The 21811-nt window shown below is 44.1% G+C and overlaps 1 protein-coding gene across 1 annotated transcript in view; it reads left to right on the top strand.

Annotated features, from left to right (window-relative positions):
- Positions 1-21811, top strand: part of PRDM16 (PR/SET domain 16) — a 379417-nt gene that overhangs the window by 86337 nt on the left and 271269 nt on the right. Inside the window, exon 3 of the mRNA XM_063145447.1 lies at positions 18809-18859. Within this exon, the coding sequence (XP_063001517.1) occupies positions 18809-18859 (51 nt within the window). The remainder of the gene's footprint in view (positions 1-18808; positions 18860-21811) is intronic.

The raw sequence follows: 21811 nt of genomic DNA, 5'->3' as shown, positions 1-21811 counted from the left end.
TTAAGAGTTTTTGGAGACAGGCATTACTTTTACAACTCCAGCATCCATTAATTCCCCACCCATGGAAGGCGTTGTCGTCTCTTGCAGGACTGGTCTCCTGGAATTCCTGCCTCAAAAAAAAGCAGTGAAATTACCACCCACTCTCTGTCGTCTAGAAGATGAAATAAAATATTGGGGCTTTCCAAACATAATATTATTATTCCAAGCATAATATTATCAAATTGTGCCTGAGATTGTTTCAACAGCTCTTAAAAGTGAATTCACCTGGCACCCCCCATCTGTTCGGATAAAACAACATTGTGCACTTTTTTAAAACTAGGAAAGCGATTATATGCTTACGATGAAAGTTAATCCATGGAGTTGCTGTGTTAACGTTTCTCCATAGTGAATATCAATGGCCCAGTATTACTTCAGAAAAAAGAAGAAATGGGGATCTATTTAATTCTCCCCATTGTTTCCTTCCCTCATACAAAACCATAACCTTCAGGAGCCATTCTCTCTCAAGCTAACTATTCTTCCCCCCACCCCGCATTTCTTTTTTAAATATCCTGCTTTTGAGTAGTGTGTAAGTCTTTACAGTGTTGTGGCAAAACAATGTATTTTATCTCCTGAACAAATCACACCGAACATTAGATAGCTTATTTAAGGCGGTGGATATTCAGTAAATATCTCCACATATCTTTTAATTATTTGGTGGTGAGTTGTTGTTGTTTTTGGTTGTTTTTAAAGGGGTTAAACCTTAAGTGTATAGTAGCCCAGTTCTGTGCAGGTTTACGGAGAAGTAAGTCCAATTTTATTTGGTGGAGCTTACTCCCCCTCTCCCAGTAAGTGGTCATAGGATTTCAGCCATAGACAAAAGGAAGCTCCCCTCAGCTCAGTCAGACTTTCTTCTGTTGGAAATTCCTTCTTCTGGAGCTGTGTAATATGGCCTCTAAAAAGTCTCAGTCCTATTTCTGGGCAGAGAAATTGGGTGGAACCATTTCACCTCAAATTATCCAAAGCGAGGAGAAAACCTCCAACGGTTTCTCATGGGCAGGGCTCACCATTAGTGGTACAATTAGGTAGATTTAGGGCCTTGCTAGACGAGTGTGGGCCGGTTTCCCTGCTGTGCGTCCAGATGATGCACAGGGGAATCCGGCGCCAGGCCGCGCTGAAGCCTCCCCTAACGTGCCATAAGCAAAGTCGCTTATGGAGCGCCTTTTTCGCAGCCCCAGCCTCAGGCCGGAGCTGCGAAACGTCTATCTACTTCCGTGGCTTTTTGCGGCTACTCGCTTACTCGCGAGTAGCCGCAGAAAGCCGCGGACTGGCCACAGCACTGAGCGCTGTGCCCATCAGCCGGGGGAGATCCCAAGGGGGGGAGAGGGGCAGGGGGAAGGCCGGACCCACCAGGAGAGAGGGGGGGAAGCTGGACATTGATGATGGCAAGGGAGGGGGCAAAGATCGGGGATGGGGCTGCCGAGGGAGGGGGGAGAAGATCGGGGATGGGGCTGCCGAGGGAGGGGGGAGAAGATCGGGGATGGGGCTGCCAAGGTGAGGGGGGGAGAAGATCGGGGATGGGGCTGCCGAAGGAGGGGGGAGAAGATCAGGGACGGGATCGGGGATGGCGGATGCGGGGAGGACGAGCGAGTAGGCAGGGGCCTATGGGGAGGGATCAGCAGCGGGTTGGGGGGGCTAAATTAAAAAAAAAAACCTTACCTTCTCCGCAGTCTTCGGGCCACACATGGCCCCTTTAAACTGAAAAAAAAAATGGCGGACGCTGCAGGGATCGCGAGGTCCCTGCGCATCTGGCGTCTGGAAGCCCCGGGTGCTCGCGCTAACGTCAGCTCGCCGTCGCCCCGCCTCCCTGCCAGCTTATACCGGCAGGTCTAGCAAAGCCCTTAATCTCTGAATGTAATGGTCTTTTACGCACATCCATCTATAGATAGTAATGTGTATTACTTCACTTGCTTCAAAGTGTAGTAAGAAGGACCTGCTGTCTTTGGGGAAGCTTCTGCCACAAATCCTGGCCTGGAAGCACCCCTTGCTCACTACTAGCTGTGGCAATAGCACAGCTTCTTCTCTTTTCCTAAGTATGCTTGGTTGCTACTGCCAGTGGCAGCAGCAGGAGCAACTCTGCTAATGGCCTGGCAGCCACTCCTTTGAGTCTGCCCCAGTGCCCCAGAAGGAGGGGTTGCTTGTGTGGGAGGGGGGAGGATGCCACAAAGCAAACCAAGAACATTCAGTGAAAATTCAATAAATTGGGCTTTTTCTAGAAGGGTGTGAGAAAAAGAAAAATCTTGGAAATTTTCTCCCCCCAAAATGTATTCGGATAAAATTTGGCTCAGCTCTTGTTTCAACCTTTTACAGCCGTACAACTCTACATTGTTTACAATTGGTCTGTAAGAGGAATTTGCTCCTATAAATGTACCAGGTATATATTATCATTTCCCCCATCTTACTGGGATGTCTCAACTTGACAGACACCTAGGACCTGTCACCCTGCTCCAATTCTGTTTGGGTTTTTTTTTCACCTCTCAGGATGCAACTTTGTTTTCATCTATTGCGCTAATGGGGGTCATTTTTCTCAGTCTATCAGATAGATTGACTAAGACCTTGTCATGTTCAAGTGACCGTTGGCTCAGTGGCTGGTGGGTATCAAACTGACATATCCCATCCTTTCTGTCAGGGTACTAGGCAGGGTTATGTTCCCAGACAGTGTAGGAAAAATAACTCGCCTCCCTATGGACACTAGCAGTGTTTAAAAAGGCTGCTGTTGAATGTATGTGTTTTCATCCTTTTTGCCACAGAGCTGGCTGACTTAAGTAGGAAGATGAGAAGGTGCCTTTTTCCTAACATTGGCATCACAGCAGAAAATAAAGGAAGGCTACAGAACTATGCACATTTACATAGAACATGGGTGCACAGCCCATGGACCACAGGGAACCCCAAAACCCCATTGTGTGGTCCACCACAACCCCGCACTTGCTGAAAAAAAAGTGGGCCAGTTGCCACCAAAAATCCCTGCCATCACAAGTACCTGGTGGTCCTGCAACTGAAGTTGCCTCCATTCCTGCTGGGATTCCCCGCCAGCAGCAGTCACTATTGAAAGTGTCTTCCTATTTCTGGACAGAAACCATAGAGCCTTCTTAGACTGGCTGCAAGTTCATCACCTACAGAATGATCTGTCTGCTGCTGTCAGAAGACTCTGTGCCCCTTTGTTGTCTGTCAGGGGCTCTGACTGGTATTGCTACCAGGAGAGGCAGTGAGAGACAGAGCAAAACTCACTGTAGTGGACTTGATGCACCTTTGTGAAAGTACATCTTTAAATGGAATTTTATTTCTAAGAATAAATGATTGAGGGAATGCAATGCCGTTAACATGGAGAAGTACAAGTAGTGGGAGGGGGAAGGATACCAATTTGAAAGTACTGTTAATATGAAAAAGTACAGGCGAGGGAATCTGAGGAAAAGCATGGGGTCAGCAATGCACATCATATTTAGCATGATTTCTTTAATCTCCATTCAGCAATTAGTGGGCAGTGTGGGCATATCTGCATTACCAGAACAGAAGATATATAAGCACTCCTCATTTACTTATGATTATTATGGATCATCTTAGCGAACAGGTTATCAATATACAAAGAACAGGACAATTCCATTCCCTTTTATCATTTTGTCAACATTGAGGTCAATTCTATGACAAAATTGAAATTAATTACTTGCTTTGCTTTATTGAAGTGAGGTTTTGACTCGCAATATTAAAAAGCAGCTTCTCCATCCTTGAAAATAATGTTAGTTTTGCCTAACTAGAGTGCAGGAAAAAATGTTGTCTTGGTTGGTTGGTTTTGTTTTTAATATTTGAAATGCTGTGAATGAAGTCTGGCCATATTCAAATTCGATATTAAGCCAGCCTGATGATATAGTTAAGAAAATAAATTTATGGCTAACAACATAACTCAATGTGGTGATTTGCCAGTGCTACATTCAGCTATCTTTGCTTTCCACAACCCAATGGGGAACCCTCTGGTTTAGACCAACATCTCTTTTTAAAATGGACTTGATATTAAAGAAGCAAGTGTGAAGTTTTATTGTTTATCGCCAATTATATATAGTGTAAATCTTTAGGGTGACCATATATAAAGGAGGTCAGGGCTCCTGTATCTTTAACAGTTGTATTGAAAAGAGAATTTCTGCAGGTGTTGTTTGTATATATGGGAAACCTGGTGAAATTCCCTCTTCATCACAGGTGCCCTGCCCTCTTTTAAATCTGGTCACTCTAGTATAGCTCCTTCAGCTTTAACTGGTGTGAGGAAGAGGGAATTTCACCAGGTTCTCTATATATACAAATGACACCTGCTAAAATTCCCTTTTCTATGCAACTGTTAAAAGATACAGGAGCCCTGTCCTCCTTTTCATATGGTCACCCTATGTAAGTATTTGCAATGTGTTAATGACTATTACTATTTAGGACGTAAGTAAGTGGTTAATGCTGATGGGAGGGAGATCGAGTGAAATAGGGTGACCATATGAAAAGGAGGACAGGGCTCCTGTATCTTTAACAGTTGTATTGAAAAGGGAATTTCAGCAGGGGTCATTTGTATATATGGAGAACCTGGTGAAATTTCCTCTTCATCACAACAGTTAAAGCTGCAGGTGCTCTGCCCTCTTTTAAATCTGGTCACAGTATAACTGCAGTATAGCTCCTGTAGCTTTAACTGTTGTGATGAAGAGGGGATTTCACCAGGTGCGACATGCATACAAATGACACCTGCTGAAATTCCCTTTTCAATACAATTGTTAAAGATACAGGAGCCCTGTCCTCCTTTTCATATGGTCACCCTAGAGTGAAATGAATGGGAAGTGAATGCTGGTGGTTCAAAGGTTTGGATTGGCAGTTAGAGGAAGGAATTAGAAAGAGCAGTAGAGTGTGTGTAGAGAGAGAAAGGAGAAGAGTCTGGGTTTCTCTGCATAAGGGGTTAGAAGAAAATAGGATCAACATGTTTTATTATTTTGGGGTGGAAGTGAATGGGAGGAGATAGAGTAGGAGATTAGTGGATCGAGTAGACATGGTTACAGATGAAACTGTACTGAAACAAACAAATATGACAAATAAAATTCTGTTTCATAAAATGGACTGGATTCTTGAAGTACCTGAGGTAAGGTACAGTGTTCTATGGTGGCAGGATAAGGGTGTAAAGCACTGCTTGTCAGGTATGATTTAGGGTTGTTGGACCCGATGGCCTTATAGGCCCCTTCCGACTGTACTATTCTACAATTCTCTGAATAGAGTGCTGGGCTGGTTGCTGCGAAGCCAGAAAAGGGTCAGTGAGTCACAAAGTCAGTGGGTAGTGCCACGACACAGGCTCTGAACACCAGACCTCACGTCTGCCACCACTTCTTATGGGGCGACACAGGCTCTGAACACGAGACCCGGCCGCGGCTACTCCCTGCTCAAGCTAAGCACCACCGCTTGATACGCCTGAGGCGAGGGGCAAACACTGCCTTCCTCCAATATGCGGAGAAAGGGGTTAAATGGAGAAGGATTTCAATAATAAAATAATACACTGTGAGTTATATGTGCGGAGGTGAATTATTGTCAGAGTGCGTGCTAAATGTATAAACTTCAGATAATATCTGCCAAACAGACACGTGGGATTTTTGTGGTAGTTATAAAAAAAATAATTGAAATTTCTTTTAAAAAGTTCACAAGCTTTATTTCAAAATAAAACTTTGAAAAACCCTTTTTAAAACCTTTCATCCAATCCTTCTACCCATTCACATGCACGCTTTCCTTTCTCTCACACAATCACTCTTGAGCTTTCTTTATTGTCAGTATTGTTTAATATACATCAACTATGTGCACACCACACTCCAAAGACACCACTCTCTACCCTGAACCTCCAATTTTCCAGAACTTAAGTACCCTCAACACAGAGAGCACGAAAGACTTTAAAAGTACCTAAAAAGTCTCCCCCAATCCCCTCCGTCCTTCCCTTATATATCACTCCTCCCCGTCCCAAGACATTCTAACTCCGCCCACTCAGGCCAACATTCTAAAAACCACAGACTTACAAACTTCAGACATACATTTGGGAACTGACTTGTGGGGTGTAACGCCACAGGTAGCATTCTGAGGACTTGTCCCCGAGTTGGGATCCTTTGATTATAGGAAAAAATAAAGGAAGCTCAAAGGGGGTTGTCACAGCAAGCAATGAAGAGATCAGACAAAATATATATCTAGTGTTGTCTCAAGAAGAGACTCCTTTCTCTTTGCACAGAGAAAGGAACTGCCCCTTTCTCTGTGCAGAGAGAAGCACAGAGTTATCAGTCCGTGCCTTTCTGTCCCTTTTCTGTGCCGAGAGAAGCGTGAAAGCTAGGGTGACCAACTGTCAGGATTTCCCCGGATTTGTCCTGGTTTTTGTTCTTTCCATGGTGTCAGGGGGGATTTTCTAGAATTTTCAATAATGTCCTGGAATGACATACCTTCCTCTTTAAGGCTGCCATTAGCATGGCAGGAGGGAGTGACATGCTTTCTTGAGGCACATCATTCCCCCATCCCGAGCTCCAATTGAGGTCTTAAAGGGGAAAGTGGGTCATTCGTGGACATTATAGAAAAGGCCCCAATTGGAGTGGATGGTGGTGGTGCAGAATGAAATCCTTTCCCCTCCTCCACTCCAATCGGGTTCTTTAAGGTGGCGGGGGAATAACGTCCTTTCTGCAGGACTCAGAAAGCTGCTTCCCCACACACACACTAGGTGTCCTCTTTTTTGGTTTCCCAAATATGGTCACCCTAGTAAAAGCATTGTTGCGAAATCCCACCTAGGTCTGCAAGGGCAGCAGATGCCCCCACATCCAGCCCTCACGAACCCAGGCAGACTGACCTGACAATAGGACGGACCCATGCCCAATGGCTCATGAGCCTTCAAGAACGGTCAAGTGTGGGTCTGCCCTGATCTCTCGCCCTTTTCCCCTTTCCCTCTGCCATGTTAATGGCAACCACCATTAATGCATGTGGGGGGGAATACACAATTTAAAGCCCCATTGGCAGAGGGGAGGGGGAGAAACATGTGATTCCCCAAGGCTGGGGAAATCGCATATTTCCCCCCTCCACTCTAATGGCAATTTCAATTTCCCCAGCCTTGAGGCAATTGCATGTTTCTCTTCCCCCCTTCCGCCAATCAGGGCCTTGCATTAAGAGGCCCTTTAAGACCCCCATTGGCCCAGGTGGGGGATGTCAAAGCGTGCTTTCTGGGGCTTCCGAAAAGTGCAGAATTCCCCCGATCATGCCAACGGCCAGGGGAATTGCACACTTTCTGGAGGTCCCAGAAAGCACGCTTTGCTGAGGGTTTGAGAGGCTCATTGAGCTCGCCAAACCCTAAGCAAGAAGCAATTGGGCTGTGGAGTTTTCTAAATCAGCAATTTTATAGCACACTTGTGACCGGCCAGTTTGTGGGTCATTTTGATGATGTCATGAACCTCCTGCACATCTATGGCCCCTTCCCCCAGTTATTCTGTTTTTAAAAAGACACCTTGGATATCCTAATTCTTCTGAAATATCTCATGCAGCTGAAGTTATGCTACAAAATACCCAGTAGGGGGCACTGTCCCATTGAATTCTATGAGGACATAAAATTTTCAATTACAGACCATGTGGTAGCCCTCTCCTCCTGTGTAGTTTAACTCATTACAATTGTGCAAGAGAAGCAGGAAGCAAAGCGCCAGTAAACACGATTTCCCTTTAATATAAGGAACCCCCGTGTTTCTCTCTGCAAAAGAAAGGGACTGCCTGAGCATTTGACAGGGCCTGGGAGAACGGAGGTTCCTCATTCCTGTTCAAAATGAATGAATTCAATATTTAAATGGAGGGAAATGGACTTGCACCAATGTGACCAGAACTAAAGGTCATTGTTAAAAGAAAGACACTTAGATCTGTATTTCTACACAGAAATACATGTAATGAGTTCATGATATTTATTTTCCCCTCTTCTTCTTAAGCAAAAACTGGCAAAGCCTGAATTGCATTTCATCTGCTCACAAACACTGGAGTTTTAGAGCCTGATAAAAATGCTGCCACATAAAATCAAACTGGCTCTGAAGAAGACTGAGAGGTTGTATTTAATATCCTGATCTCACCAGCCTATGATTACTGGGCAAGAAAAAGGTGCCATTTGGTCATCTGTGCCTTGCCTTCCTTCCGTTTGTCTTGGACGAAGGTTTGTAGTCCTCTACAAATGCTCCTCATTAGACAGCATGTTTAACTTCCTGATATTTGTCATGGATTACAGTCACAAAATTCAAGGGGAAAGGTTATTAATACTCCGTTTTGAAAAAAGAAATCCTTAGCGTTGATATTCTACATTTCAGTTTCATATTCGTTTTTTCTTGTAATAAACTTGTTAGTGATTCTTAATATTCACCATGCATTGCTTTCTTCATTCCACAACCTTGACTCTTTGTTGCAAGGATGTCATAGAATGGAGTGCAGGTTTCTTTGAGAGAAGCAGAAGTTTCATCTGAAAAGAGCTCCCCTTTATCCAGGGGGGATTTAGATCTGCCAATGCAGCCCTGTTCTGGGTAGCATCATTTATGAATACGAATTTGTCCTCTAAAAGAATCTCTCTGTGTGTGTGAGGGAGGGAGGCATGTCTAGATGGGGCAATATCCTGGGGATCGCCCCGGGATCATCCGTATGCATCCACATGACGCACAGGGGATCCCGCGGGCAGGGATGGATGATCCTTCCCTTGCCCCGGGATAACCAGGATGGCTTTAATCCTGACTTTTCCCATGGTCTTGGGATCGTCCTGAGACATGTGGACATGTGGGCAGCCATCCTGATTTCGTCCCGGCTGCTCGTGGGTAACTGCGAGGAGCCGGGAACCGGGCACAGGGGTGGGGTAGGGGGAGCGGGAGCGTTTGTTGTTGTTGTTTTTAAAAAAACACCAACCCTTTTGCTGAAGCGCTCAAGCACTCATCTTCAAAAAAAAAAAAAAAATGGCGGGCGCGACATCCTCCATCCTCCCAGGATGGTGTGCGCCACATGTAGACTAAAAGGGAGGATCTCACGATCATCCTATCATGAGATCCTCCCCCCTCTGTTGGTAGGTCTAGCCATGCCCAGAGAGAGAATCTTCATTCTTTGGAACTTCCTTCTACGTAGGATTGTACAAGAATTTCAGTTCAGTTCGCAAATCACTTGAAAAATGCCCCGTTCGCAACCCTGAACATGAACGGGAGCACATGTCCTCCAAAAATGTTCACAAATTCCCAAAGTTGTGTTTACAGCCACAAAATGCACAATTTTAAAAATTTAAAGTTTGGCATTTTTTAAATGTGCACTTTTAAATATTCCCATTTTCATGCACACGTTAAGAAATACACATATGTTTAAAATGCACAATTTTAAGTTGTGCATTTTAAAAAATGCTCATATTTTTAAAAAATCATATTTTCACACTTTATTCAATGGGGCGGAAGTATACACTTTTGAAAAATGAGCACTTTTCCTGTTCAAATGAACCGAAAGAAACAGATCACAAATCAGAACAGGAGTGGGCTGAACTAAGCTTTGAAGATAAGTTCAGAGAATTTCAGCAGGCTGAAGGTTTCCTGGTTTTCCTATCCCTACTCCCATGAAAGGTTGAGCAGACATATATGGCCACAGCTAGACCTAAGGTTTATCCTGGGATCATCCAGGGTTCGCCCCTGCCTGAGCACTGGATCCCCTGTGTGTCACCTAGGTGAACAGGTTTGACCCCTGGATGATCCAGGGATAAACCTTAGGTCTAGCTATGGCCATAATCTCTCCCCTCTCTTTTCAGGGTAAGGTGAAAATTTCAGTCAGAATAGACAATAGTGGGATAGATGGACTTATTCTGACTCAATGTACAACAGATTCATAAGTTACATTTCCAAATCATTTAAACCTGTTTAGACTGTCTTGGAAGGTCAGTCTATATATATATATTGTGTTGGATCCAAAAAGAGACAACCCATTAAAATTAATGGGACTTCAGTTAGTCATAACTAATTTATGTGCCATTGTTTTCAAATGAGCCTCCTATATATGACAGTCTGGATGCAACCCATAGTAAGTTAAGATTTATTTATATATTTATTAAGCATTTCTCACATTCTTCTTTCATAGAACTGAAGGCAGCTTACATGAGGTTCTTCTGTCTCCTGTCCATACATTGGGCAGATTTGCTTAGGTGAAGCATCAACGGGTTTTAAATGATGTCGGAGTTATTATTGTTGATTGTTGATATCAGGTGGAATAGTGAGAAAGAAATTGAAATTGGTGTGGTACCATGGTTTGAATGTGGTCCAGTGTTCAGAGTTTTAGCAACTGATAGAACTATCCTCCCAGAATGACAGCCTTGACGGCTAAGTAGAACTTCCAGGCTCAGAGGCAACATGCCATAATTGTATGACATTTCCCGGGATGCAAACATGGGGTTTGTGGGCTATTGCCTTCATTCCTTGCTTTCTCTCTGGAAGTATTTGGTTCGCCACTATTTTAAACAGGGATCTTTGGCTTGATCCAGTTGGGGACTTCTGGCGTTCTTATGGGAGTACCCTTACTTCCATCACTGTGAAGCCTTGAGTGGTTCACCAAAGGAGGTTTTGGCAATAGGGATGGACACATCTATCAAGTTCAGTTCTGCTCAGTTTCTCATTTTCCTACATTAAGTTCATTCTGTCCCATTTCTACATCAGTTTTTTTTTAAAAAAAAAAACTGCATGAAAAGTTGTATCTACTATTGTGCACATTTCTTCTAATATACACATTGTTGTATGCAAAATTTATTATTTATTTGCTATATTTTTATCCCATTTTTCAGACCATTATTCTCTCTCAAAACATCTCACATGAGGGTGGTTTTTTTTTTAAAAAAAGAGATAGGCCTTGTCATTAAGCTTGCATACGAAGGCAAGACACACAAAGGAAAGATGTGGAGGAAAAAGTAAGAGGAGAGACTTGTTCAAGGTTGGAACAATGCGGTGTGCTATAAGCAGGCATTTGAATGCACTTTGAACCTGGCTGATTTTCCTTTCCTGCTGTTCCTGCTTGAATAGCAATTTGTGGCAGGAATCTTCATCGCCTCCCACCAACTCCTCGCGCTCTCCTTTCAAGGTATTGCCAGGTGGCAGAAAACTGCAAGCTTGCCCAACTCATCTTGCAATGAGTCAAGCAAGCTCAGGGGTGCACAAATCAGAGATTGGGGTGCCGACCCAGTGATGGCTGGCTGAACTCTACCCCAAAACTGGATTCTTCTGACCACCTTAGAAGAGAACAAGCCCTTGCCCTCTTCTGTGTGACAGCTCTTCAGGGATTTGAAGTGTGCTCTCATGTCCCACCACCACCACTCAGTCTTCTCTCCTCCAGGATAAACATACTCTGTTCCCTTAACCTGTCCTCTTAGGACATGTTTTCCATACCACTAACCATCTTTGTTAACCTTCCCTGGACAGGTTCCAATTTCTGTGTAATACCTTTCTTAAAATTTAGCACCCAGAATTGGACACAGTACTCTGCAAGATCGCCTGCTCAAGGACCTCCACTTCCCTTACTCGGCTTCGTCCTTTTTCTTCTGCTGCCCCTTACGCCTGGAACGCTCTTCCAGAACACTTGAGAACTACAAACTCAATCACTGCTTTTAAAACTCAGCTAAAAATTTTTCTTTTCCCTATAGCCTTCAAATATTGAGTTTGTTCTGACTCTATACTGTTAGCTTCACCCTACCCGGTGCCTGTTTACTCTTCCCTGTGCCTGTTTGCATTCTCCTTCCCTCTTTATTGTTTACTACAACTTATTAGATTGTAAGCCTATGCGGCAGGGTCTTGCTATTTACTGTGTTATCTGTACAGCACCATGTATATTGATGGTGCTATATAAATAAATAATAATAATAATAATAATAATAATAATAATAATAATAATAATAATAATCAAAAGCATGTTGGGGCTGAAAGTAGTACAGATCTCATCTGGAGTATTAGCTTTATTTACGAACTTTCCTCCACCTGGGAGTTTTCAGAACAGGCCTCTTAGGTTTGGCCACTTTCCGCAGTACCTGTCTTGTGCCGTAGCCCATAGAGAAAAAACCAACTATTAATCATGGATGTTTTTGAGGACCGTCTGGAGGTTTAGGTGAAGTGTGCAATGCTGCATATTGAGGAGAAAATAGACAGACAGTGAGATTAACATTTGCACAGAAAGCATCTGAGTTAGATATTAAGCGAATTTCCCCCTATCCTATCCAAATTCAAATAACATCAAGCACACCTTGATCAAACAGCTCATCATCAGCCCATCAAAGACCTTCAACAGGTCTTTGCAAGCTAGTGCAGCTTAATGCACATTACTAGACTTAGACCAGGTACAAGTATCTGCTCAACCCTGAAGCTCATGAAGTCTATGACTCTTACCTACTTCATAGGGTTGGTGTGAGAATAAAATATGTGGGATACAAAGGGAAGAGGCAGTATACAACAGCTGTGATCCTTGGAGGATAAAAATGCAATACATTTAATAGTTCCTAGGGCCAATACAAGGTCACATGGTTTAGTGGCTTATCCTTTAAGGTATGACCTGTAATCCTTAGTTCCTATCAGGGATAAGATGTAGGCAACATTCCGAGGGAAACCAGAAGCCAGGAACCAGTGTTGTGCAATGAGGCAGAGTTGAGGGACTAAGCTAGGAGTTAAAGCTGAGCAGAGCTGTCCCTGCCATTAGGCAGAGTGAGGTGGTTGCTTCAAGGAATAAATTTGTGATACCGTGAAAGAGCAGTCATCTGTCTGTTATTTAATTCATTTTGACAACATTTTTATTCCCATGGACTTGTTAGATTTTCTGTCTCAGGTGCTAAGATGATTTGGCCAACATTGGGTACTATGCATCTTGACTGGGAGGGAAGGGGAGGGGGAATTTGCTGTTCTGTCTCAGGTAGCCAGTCCTAAAGTTGGGGGATAAATCAGAACGAGCCAGAACTGGGAAGACTGTTCAGGTAAAGTCACAGGCCCCAGTCCAAATAGGAAGCCCTTCCTGTCTAGGAGGCCCTCTAGCTCCAATGCCAAGCCGCTGTGGAGAAACCTTGGGTTCCCAGACAGGATAGTTGCTTGCCCCTCCAACCTGCCAGTAATTCCAGAGAGAGGCTCACTCGAAAAAGAAATAACATTTTGCAGTTTAACCCCCATTCTATGAGAAGGCTAAATTCTTCTGAAAATGTAAGTAGAGAAATTTCACACTGTCCCTAAATGTGTATAAGCCAAATGCGGTCTGCTGGTCTGGCCCAGTAGGACAGTCTTTTCCCTTTAAACCCCGGCTTAGTTCCGCTCCATCGCCCCAGTCCCATGTGCTTGCAGCGGGGCATGCGAAACTATTTAGCATGCGGTGTGGAGTGCTGATTTCTCCCGACAAACTTTGCTTTGTTCCTCCAGTGCTCACCTTTCGCTCTTGTTTGCTTTTCATAGCTTTCCAAAACCACAATTTTTGGTGTCTATTAAAAGCAACGTAAAACATTGGAGGAGTTAGAAATCTTTCATATTTAAAATCTGACACTTTGTTGTCACAGCTGAGCTCAGGAAAAACCCTGCCAACATATTTGAACTTAGGAAATTGGGCGGCCTTAGCCAGACCGGGTCATACAAACACACGAATGGAGCCAGACCCACTCAGCTGGCACATTTATTGGGCAGAACGTGTTGGGCTTCTGTTGTGTAGTGTTCCACACTGGAAAGGGAGAGAGAGAGAGAGAGAGAAATAGCTGGAGTAGACTGCGAGTTCCAAATTAGCTACTACGACTCCAGAAAGACATCTTGGAACCATTGCAGAGACTTCCCAGAAAACAGCTGTGCAAACGTGTCAGAAAGGAAACAGAATATTGAGGGTTATTAGGAGAGGAATAAAAAAGACTATAGAGAGTATATTTAGGTCTGAAATTATGCTGATAATAATGAGAGCAATTATTACTGATACTAAGAAATCAGCCTAACGCCCATGCGTGGAGGTAGACTCTGGGGGAATCCGCACGTCGTTCCGAGATCGCTTCTAAGCGACCCCAGTGCGGCGTGAAAGCGATCATGTAACTGGCCTTTGGAAGAGCCGACGAAGAGACGTCCTTCCCGCCCCTGCCGCCACCCGCAGACCTCCTCGCCAGCTGGGACGGAGAGCTTGGGGGAAGAAGGTGGGGTGGAGAGCTTCTTCCGCTCTCAACCCCACCTTCTTCAGCCGAGCTCTCCTTGCCTGTCGGCGAGAAGGTCTGTGGGTGGCGGCGGCAGAGGGAAGGACGTCTCTTCGTCGGCTCTTCCAAAGGCCAGTTACACGATCGCTTTCACGCCGCACTGGAGTCGCTTAGAAGCGATCTCGGAACGACGTGTGGATTCCCCCTCTGTAAATGGCAGGAATCTATATGAAGGGTGTGCAAGGAGATTTATCTTGGTGAAACTAGACCTCCACCAACATGATTAGGCATGAGGAGTGGGTTTGCTCCACCACAACTTCACGCTCAATTGCAGAGCTTTATTGTCCCCTTGTTATGGCTAGACCATGAGCAGCAGTCTGAAGTGAGCCAGAAGTTGGGAATGTGGAGCTGTGGGGTAAGTCAGTAGACAGGAGGACTGAGGAAAAAGCCAGGCTGAGGAACAAACCAGAGACAGGATCCAGAAGCAAGTCAAAACTGAAAAATAACCAAAGATAGAGGAACACATGAGGATTCAGGAATACCTTGTTGGTCACACAAGACCCAAGTGAAACAGAAAGCCCTCTTATACTTCTTCATACCCAGGGCAGTCCAATGGAAAGCTTGAGTGAGCAGTCTGAAACCAGGGCTTGAAAGTTGAGGACAGAGTGGCTCACACATCCAGGAGTTCTAAAAGACCCCTCCCTTCCAGAAATGAATGGCAGGCATTTACTTATAAGGAACTAGCTGATATGCCCAGCGTTGCTCGTGTCCGTGAATAGTGTTTATAACAGAAAGCAATTTTCAATATCTCCTGCTGAGGAAATTTTATTTATGGAATGTCCTGAAGGAATAATAGCAACTTGTACTGGTCATGACCATGAGTCATGGTTTGGTGGCAAGAGAAGACTCTTGGGAATTCCACGCAAGGCATGCTGGGAGTTGTAAACATAAGCCTCAGTGTTTTTTTTATTAAATTCTTTAAAAATACTTAAAATCCAACATTTAATGTTTTTAGATTTTTCTGGTACATTGTACAGCCAGACCTATCAGCATGCCAAATTTCAAGTTTCTGTTTGGGCCTCCTAAGATATATATCTGCAAGGTAACCATCTTAAAGTAGAAGGTCGGTGCTAGGCCTGTGAGTTAGCCTTTAAACAAATTTAATTCATTTCTTTTTTCCTGTCTTACCCTCATGACAACACTGCAAGGTAGGCTGGTCCTAGGCCTGTGAGGTTACTTTAAAACAAATTAAATTAGTCAGCTGACTTGTGGGTAGCTTGGTTGTTGGTGATGGGCCCAGAGCTGCACCCTCCTTCCTTTCCATTGCTGATGGCGCCTAGTACCCGAGGCAGCCAACCCAGGCGCTCTGCCTTCAGGCCCAGGATGGTGAGCCACTTCCAGATGATGGCTGCCAAAGCCTGATAAATCTTCCCTTCCACACAAGGCATGCTGGGAGTTGTAGGCATAAGCCTAAGTCCCTGAATAATGTGTTAATCTTTGAACACTGTCTGAGGTGTGGTGGAAGCCAACCGGAGAGCGGGCCTTCTTAGTTGTGGCACTCTGCTTATGGATTTCTTTTTCCCAGGCAGGTTTGCCTAGGGACTGCATTAATGGCCTTTAAGTGCCAAGTGAATTTTAAATAAATAAATAAATCCCAAGGCCTTTTAACTTGATGAGATTTTTTATGCTGCAGGTTTTTTTTCCTGTTACAACTAATCCACAACTTCCAAGACAGATGCAAGAATTACTGTATAAAGTTTATGATTTTTTATGTAAAAGCCTGACTTTACTATTGAAACAGAAGAGGGAATGGAGGAATGACTGATAGCTGAGGCTGGAATGGAATAGTGGGTGGGGTTAGTGGCAGTTGGGGAAAGTCAGTTAGAAGGAGAACAAAGACAGTTAGCGAGAGGTCAGGAAAGTGGGGGCTGAGTTAGGATTGAGAGATAGTAGCATGCCAGTACTACACCTCCCAGCATGCCTTTGGCAGCCCTCAGGTGCCCATGTCCTCAGCTCTTAGTGGACGTCCACAACTCTGGCCAAGTCTTGCTGGGACTACCTCAGCCCACACTTCTAACCCATGAAGTGCTCCATCAGGAGCTGTGACTGAAGGGCAGGGACTGAGCCGGGCACTTGGCCCCCTTCATCAAGCTTGTTTCTGCGCATGCGCAGAGTGCTTCTCTTTCCTCCCTCCCTCTTAAGGGTGAAGGCTGCACGTGTGCTTCACTCAGTTTCTGAGAAAACAGTGATATCAATACGGGGTGCCCTTGAGCATGTCCAGAGTTCGGCCTCTCAAAGACACACTGTTGTATCTAGTTATGATTTTAAAAGCACACATGGCAGGTGGGAGGAAGCACTGCAAATGGATGCAGTCCATTTATGTGGGTCGTTTCCTTTTATGTGGAATTGGGTTGACTGACTTTAGGAATCACAATGGCCGCCAAAGGCCAGTAAGTCTGGCCTCCCACCCAAGGCATGCTGGGAGATCTGTGCAAAGCATGCTGGGAGTTGTAGGCATAAACCTAGGTTTTTATTAAATTCTTTAAAAATACTTAAACCCCCAAAATTCATGTTGTTGTTTTAAAAAAAATCATCCATGTTCACAAAGACCGGTCTGGGTGAACAGCATTAAGCCAATACCATATGTTGAAGTGGGTAAACATTTTGGGACATATGTGACACACACATACTTTCCATTTTATAGGTAGAGAAAAATTAAAGAGATGCCCTCAAGGATTCCAACAGAGTCAGGCTAAACCTGACCATAATTTCTTGGTGGAGAGGAGGTATTGCTGCTTCTGGCTCATTTATTTTGTTCCTCTGTGACAACTAAATGTGGTCATATCTACATAGATGCAGAATGCAGCAACAGGATTACTAGTGTATGTTCATTTCTGAGAACATGTGATGCCTCTATTATAACAGCTGCACTGGCCTCCAGTTCATTTCCGGGCTTAACTGAAAGTGCTAGTGATTTGCCTTTAAAGCTCAGAATGATTTCAGCCCAAGTCACCTAAACCTGGGCCCAAACTCACTTTTAGATAACCTCCTCCCATATGAGCCTGTTTACTCTTTAACACCTGTAGGGGAGGTTCCTTTCCAAGTTGTCTTAGTCTGTTGCAGCAAAAATAACAAAGAGTCTTGTGGCACGTTTAAGATTAACATATTTATTTTGGCATAAGCATCAAATGCTGCAACAGTTTCAGGGGCATGATTGATGAGGACATGGATGAGGTCTCTATGCCCATAATGCAGTTGTGGACTTCCCTGCCAAGGAAGATTTGTTTGACCTCTCTCTCTCTCTCTCTCTCTGGCCCAGTTCAGACGACACGCTAAACCATGCTGCTTAACCATGTTGCTTACTTCAGCTAGCAAAACTAGATTAACAACTGTTACCCAGAGGACCTTTTCTTCTGCTGCCCCCAGATTGTGGAATGGCCTGCCGGAGGAGATTCGTCAACTTGACAGTCTTTTAGAGTTTAAAAAAGCAATAAAGACTGCTCTGTTCTGGCAGGCCTATCCAGTGAAATTTTAGAATGTTTTAAGGATGTTTTAAAGATGTTTTAATCATGTGTGGTATGTTTTTAATCATTTTTAACATGTATTTTATATCATGTTTTTATACTATTCGTTTTATACTTTGAATGGTTTTAGTTTTTGTGAACCACCCAGGGAGCTTCAGCTATTGGGTGGTATAAAAATGCAAATAATAATAATAATAATAATAATAATAATAATAATAATAATAACCACAAAGTGGTTAAGGGAATCCTTAGCCATGGTTTAGCATGTCGTCTGACATACGTTTTGGCTAAAATTTTGGTCCGTTAACCACATTGTGGTTAGGCTCACTAACCACATTCTGCAATGTGGTTAGTGGCACTAACCATGGCTAAAAGTGTTGTCTGACACGTGTCTGTGGTTAACAGGCCAAAATAATAGAGCCCAAAGTATAGAGTGGCTGAAATTGCCGCAGCTGTTCTATACTGTGGGCTCCGTGCCCATCAGAGGGGTGCTGGGGGGAGGGCGATGGGTTTAAATTTAAATCGCCCATCGGGTGGCTGGGCTGGGGGGAGGGCATGGATTGTTGTTTTTTTAAAAAGTACTCACTCCAGCGGAGGAGCGCTCCTGCACTTCTTTCTGTACCAAAAATCCATTTAAAATGGTGGCCGCGATGTGCTCCGCCCTCCAGGCATGTCGCGCAATGTGCGCGTGTAGAATGAGGGGGTGGTCACTGGATCCTCCGCAGGAATGAGTACTTTTTTTTAAAAAAAAAAAACACACCCTCCCCCCAACCCAGCCACCCTCCCCGATGGGCAATTTCTTTTTAAAACCGCATGACGTCCCCGCAGCCAAGCCACCCCCTGATGGGTGATTTAAATTTAAACCCATCACCCTCCCCCCAGCACACCTCTTCGGGCTCTATGATTTCTGCCCGATGGAGGACTTGGGTGCTGCATTAACCCTTTTGTGGTTAAGGAAAATTTAACCACAAGAGGGTTAATGGTGTCATCTGCACCTGTTTTGCATGTTGTTAGTGTAACCACAGCTGGCCATGGTTACATTAACCATAAATTCCAAAGTGTCCTCTGACTGGTCCACTGAGCTGATAGTTTACTTACTTTCTCTCTCTCTTGCTTCCAGCAAATGCTTACGGATCCTGAGACAGCTTTGCAAGACAGCTGCATTAAAAAGGTAGGACAAAGGCTGATTTTTGTACAAGTTGTGTGATTTCCATGTTTGGCTACACTATAACCTAGGCCATTTCCCCTTGTTAGTTGTGAGAAGATCAGAGTGATAGCTGTCTACCACAATCTTCATCTAAAGTTGTTGTCTGTCCCGTTTACGTATGTGAATGGCAAGGTCTTTTTCATTATCAGGATTGTGCATGTGCATTGTCTATATGTGGTTTGCAGGCTCAGCGTACAGATAAAAGAACGATGTGCGTGTTCTTCAGTTCTTCTTGGTCAAGTTGAATTGACTATTCCAAATCAAAAATGCAGAAATTCCATTTTCCTCTGTTGCAGTGGAAGGAGAATTGTTTGGTTCACCCTGGTCCTCGGTGGAAGCTTGTGAATTTGAATCCAGAACTTTGTGGCACTTTGCATTGTAACACTTGTCTAAAGAGAGGGGCTTATGGAGGGGCTTTATCTGCATTACATTCAAGGGTGTCATTATGGATTGCCTTGCCCTAAGTATGATTATTCCTCAGGGTTTTTGTTGTTGTTGTTGAACTATGGGTTTGTGTTGTCTGAACACAGCACATTCGCTGTAGGGTATCATGTTATCAGATTGCAGCAAGTGTAGCTTGTTACCCATGCAGTGCGGCTAGTTAACCGCCCTGAACAACCTAATAACAAATCATAGTTTCGCAAGGTGGCTTGTTAAAAAAAAATGCCCTACTGCATGTTTTACAGGCCACCCTAGCTGCGTTCTATCAACACACTGACCCATGGTTCAACAAACAATCCACAGTTCAAAACAGCCCATGCTCAACTATGTGCGGGTGAGCATGTTGTGTGAACAGCCCCATTATATTGTAATGGCAACAAATGCCCTTTTGCAGTCTTATCTGGAATATATATAGCCACGGGCATTTGGACCTTTCTGGAAATCTTTCTTCTCCTCACTGACCCCCGCCCCCACTGAAATCTGAATTCATGCTCCTGAATATAATAGCTGTCCTTTGTGCTATTGGATAGGGTGACCATATGAAAAGGAGGACAGGACTCCTGTACCTTTAACAGTCGTATTGAAAAGGGAATTTCAGCAGGTGTAATTTGTATATATGGGGAACCTAGTGGAATTTCCTCTTCAACACACCAGTTAAAGCTGCAGGTGCCCTGCCCTCTTTTAAATCTGGTCACTCTAGTATAGCTCCTGCAGCTTGAACTGTTGTGATGAAGGAATTTCACCAGGTTCTCCATATATATAAATGACACCTGCTGAAATTCCCTTTCCTATGCAACTGTTAAAGATACAGGAGGCCTGTCCTCCTTTTCATATGGTCACCCTACTATTGGAACATTTGCCTACTATATTGTTAGACATTCAGGTTGGGACAGTGCCCCACCTGGGGCCTGATAACTGTTAAAACTTTCCCCTCCCAATGCCATACCTTTTCCTTGGTGAGCCAGCGGGGTGGACAGTGGGCGTGGAGATCATATATTATGGCTGGTATCCTGGTGAGTACTGATGCAGTGTGGGTGGGAGAAGAGGTTCTGGGTTTCGATAAGCACACTGTGGTTACTTTGAAATTTAAGGGAAGTGTGACCAGGGGATGGGCAAGGACAGATGAGAGCAAGGCTGGACTGATGGATCAGGATGCCAGTCATAGGTGGGGTCTGGCAGATTCTGGTAGGGTGACCAACTGTCAGGATTTCCCCAGATTTGTCCTGGTTTTTGTTCTTTCCATGGTGTCAGGGGGGATTTTCTATCATTTTCAATAATGTCCTGGAATGACACACCTTCCCCTTTAAGGCTGCCATTAGCATGGCAGGAGGGAGTGACATGCTTTCTTGAGGCACATCATTCCCCCACCCCGAGCTCCAATTGAGGTCTTAAAGGGGAAAGTGGGTCATTCGTGGACATTATAGAAAAGGCCCCAATTGGAGTGGATGGTGGTGGTGCAGAACGAAATCCTTTCCCCTCCTCCACTCCAATCGGGTTCTTTAAGGTGGCGGGGGAAGAACGTACCTTCTGCAGGACTCAGAAAGCTGCTTCCCCAGACACACACTAGGTGTCCTCTTTTTTGGTTTCCCAAATATGGTCACCCTAGATTCTGGTGCATCATGAGTAGAGCTTTGCAGAGCCTGGGATATTATAGTGATTTATTTGAAGACTTTGGTATTACATGTGCAGGGACTGGCAGATTTTGATGAGTCATGGGTTGAGCCTATCAGCTTTCCTACCTCCAATGCTGGTTATCTGACCTAATATTTTATCCGCCAGACTGGCAAAATGCTGGTTAGTTAGGTAATACTAACAATGTTCTGTAAAACATTGTAAAAGCTAACTGTTATCTCCCTCACCACTACAATCCTGAGTAGATTGCTTCATGTAACCCACTATAGTAACACTAAGTATGTTGTCTCTGAGGCAGGATCTACACTACTGATTATAACAGTTTATAATGGTTATGACAACTGTTCAGGCCCAGGACACATTACATATACAGTTTTCATACCGTTTTAAAAGTGTTATAACCTGCTTGGTGTTTGATGGAGCAACTAGCTGAGGGTGAGCATAACAAACAACAATGTCTCATCACATCACCTATCTAAATGACTGCAACATTTGTTTGCGTAATGCCATGTTGGTTGTGCTTCATCTTGGTTGTCATTTTTTATTATTAAAATTCATATTTTTGGGTTTTACTGCAATAGGTTTTCATTCAAAATGATAGCAGTTTGAGATGGAAAACTAGAGCAACTATCTTTTTATGGCTGTCTTGCAATGACACTTTCCAAGTTCTGAAAGTTAAAATGAAACATCCAGATGGCTTTTGCCAAACATTGTAAAATTCTAGATGCGGATGGTTCCACAACCAGTTTCAGAAGAGATACATAGGCATATCTATACCCAGCACAGTCTCCTCGACCCTCCATGGGAAGTGGCAAATAATCTTTTCATGTAAAAGCTAAACTT

This window comes from Elgaria multicarinata, chromosome 20, assembly GCF_023053635.1.
Source record: "Elgaria multicarinata webbii isolate HBS135686 ecotype San Diego chromosome 20, rElgMul1.1.pri, whole genome shotgun sequence".
Lineage (NCBI taxonomy): Eukaryota > Metazoa > Chordata > Lepidosauria > Squamata > Anguidae > Elgaria > Elgaria multicarinata.
The sequence above is the reverse complement of the archived record's forward strand: the minus strand, read 5'-3'. Positions and strand labels throughout refer to the sequence as shown.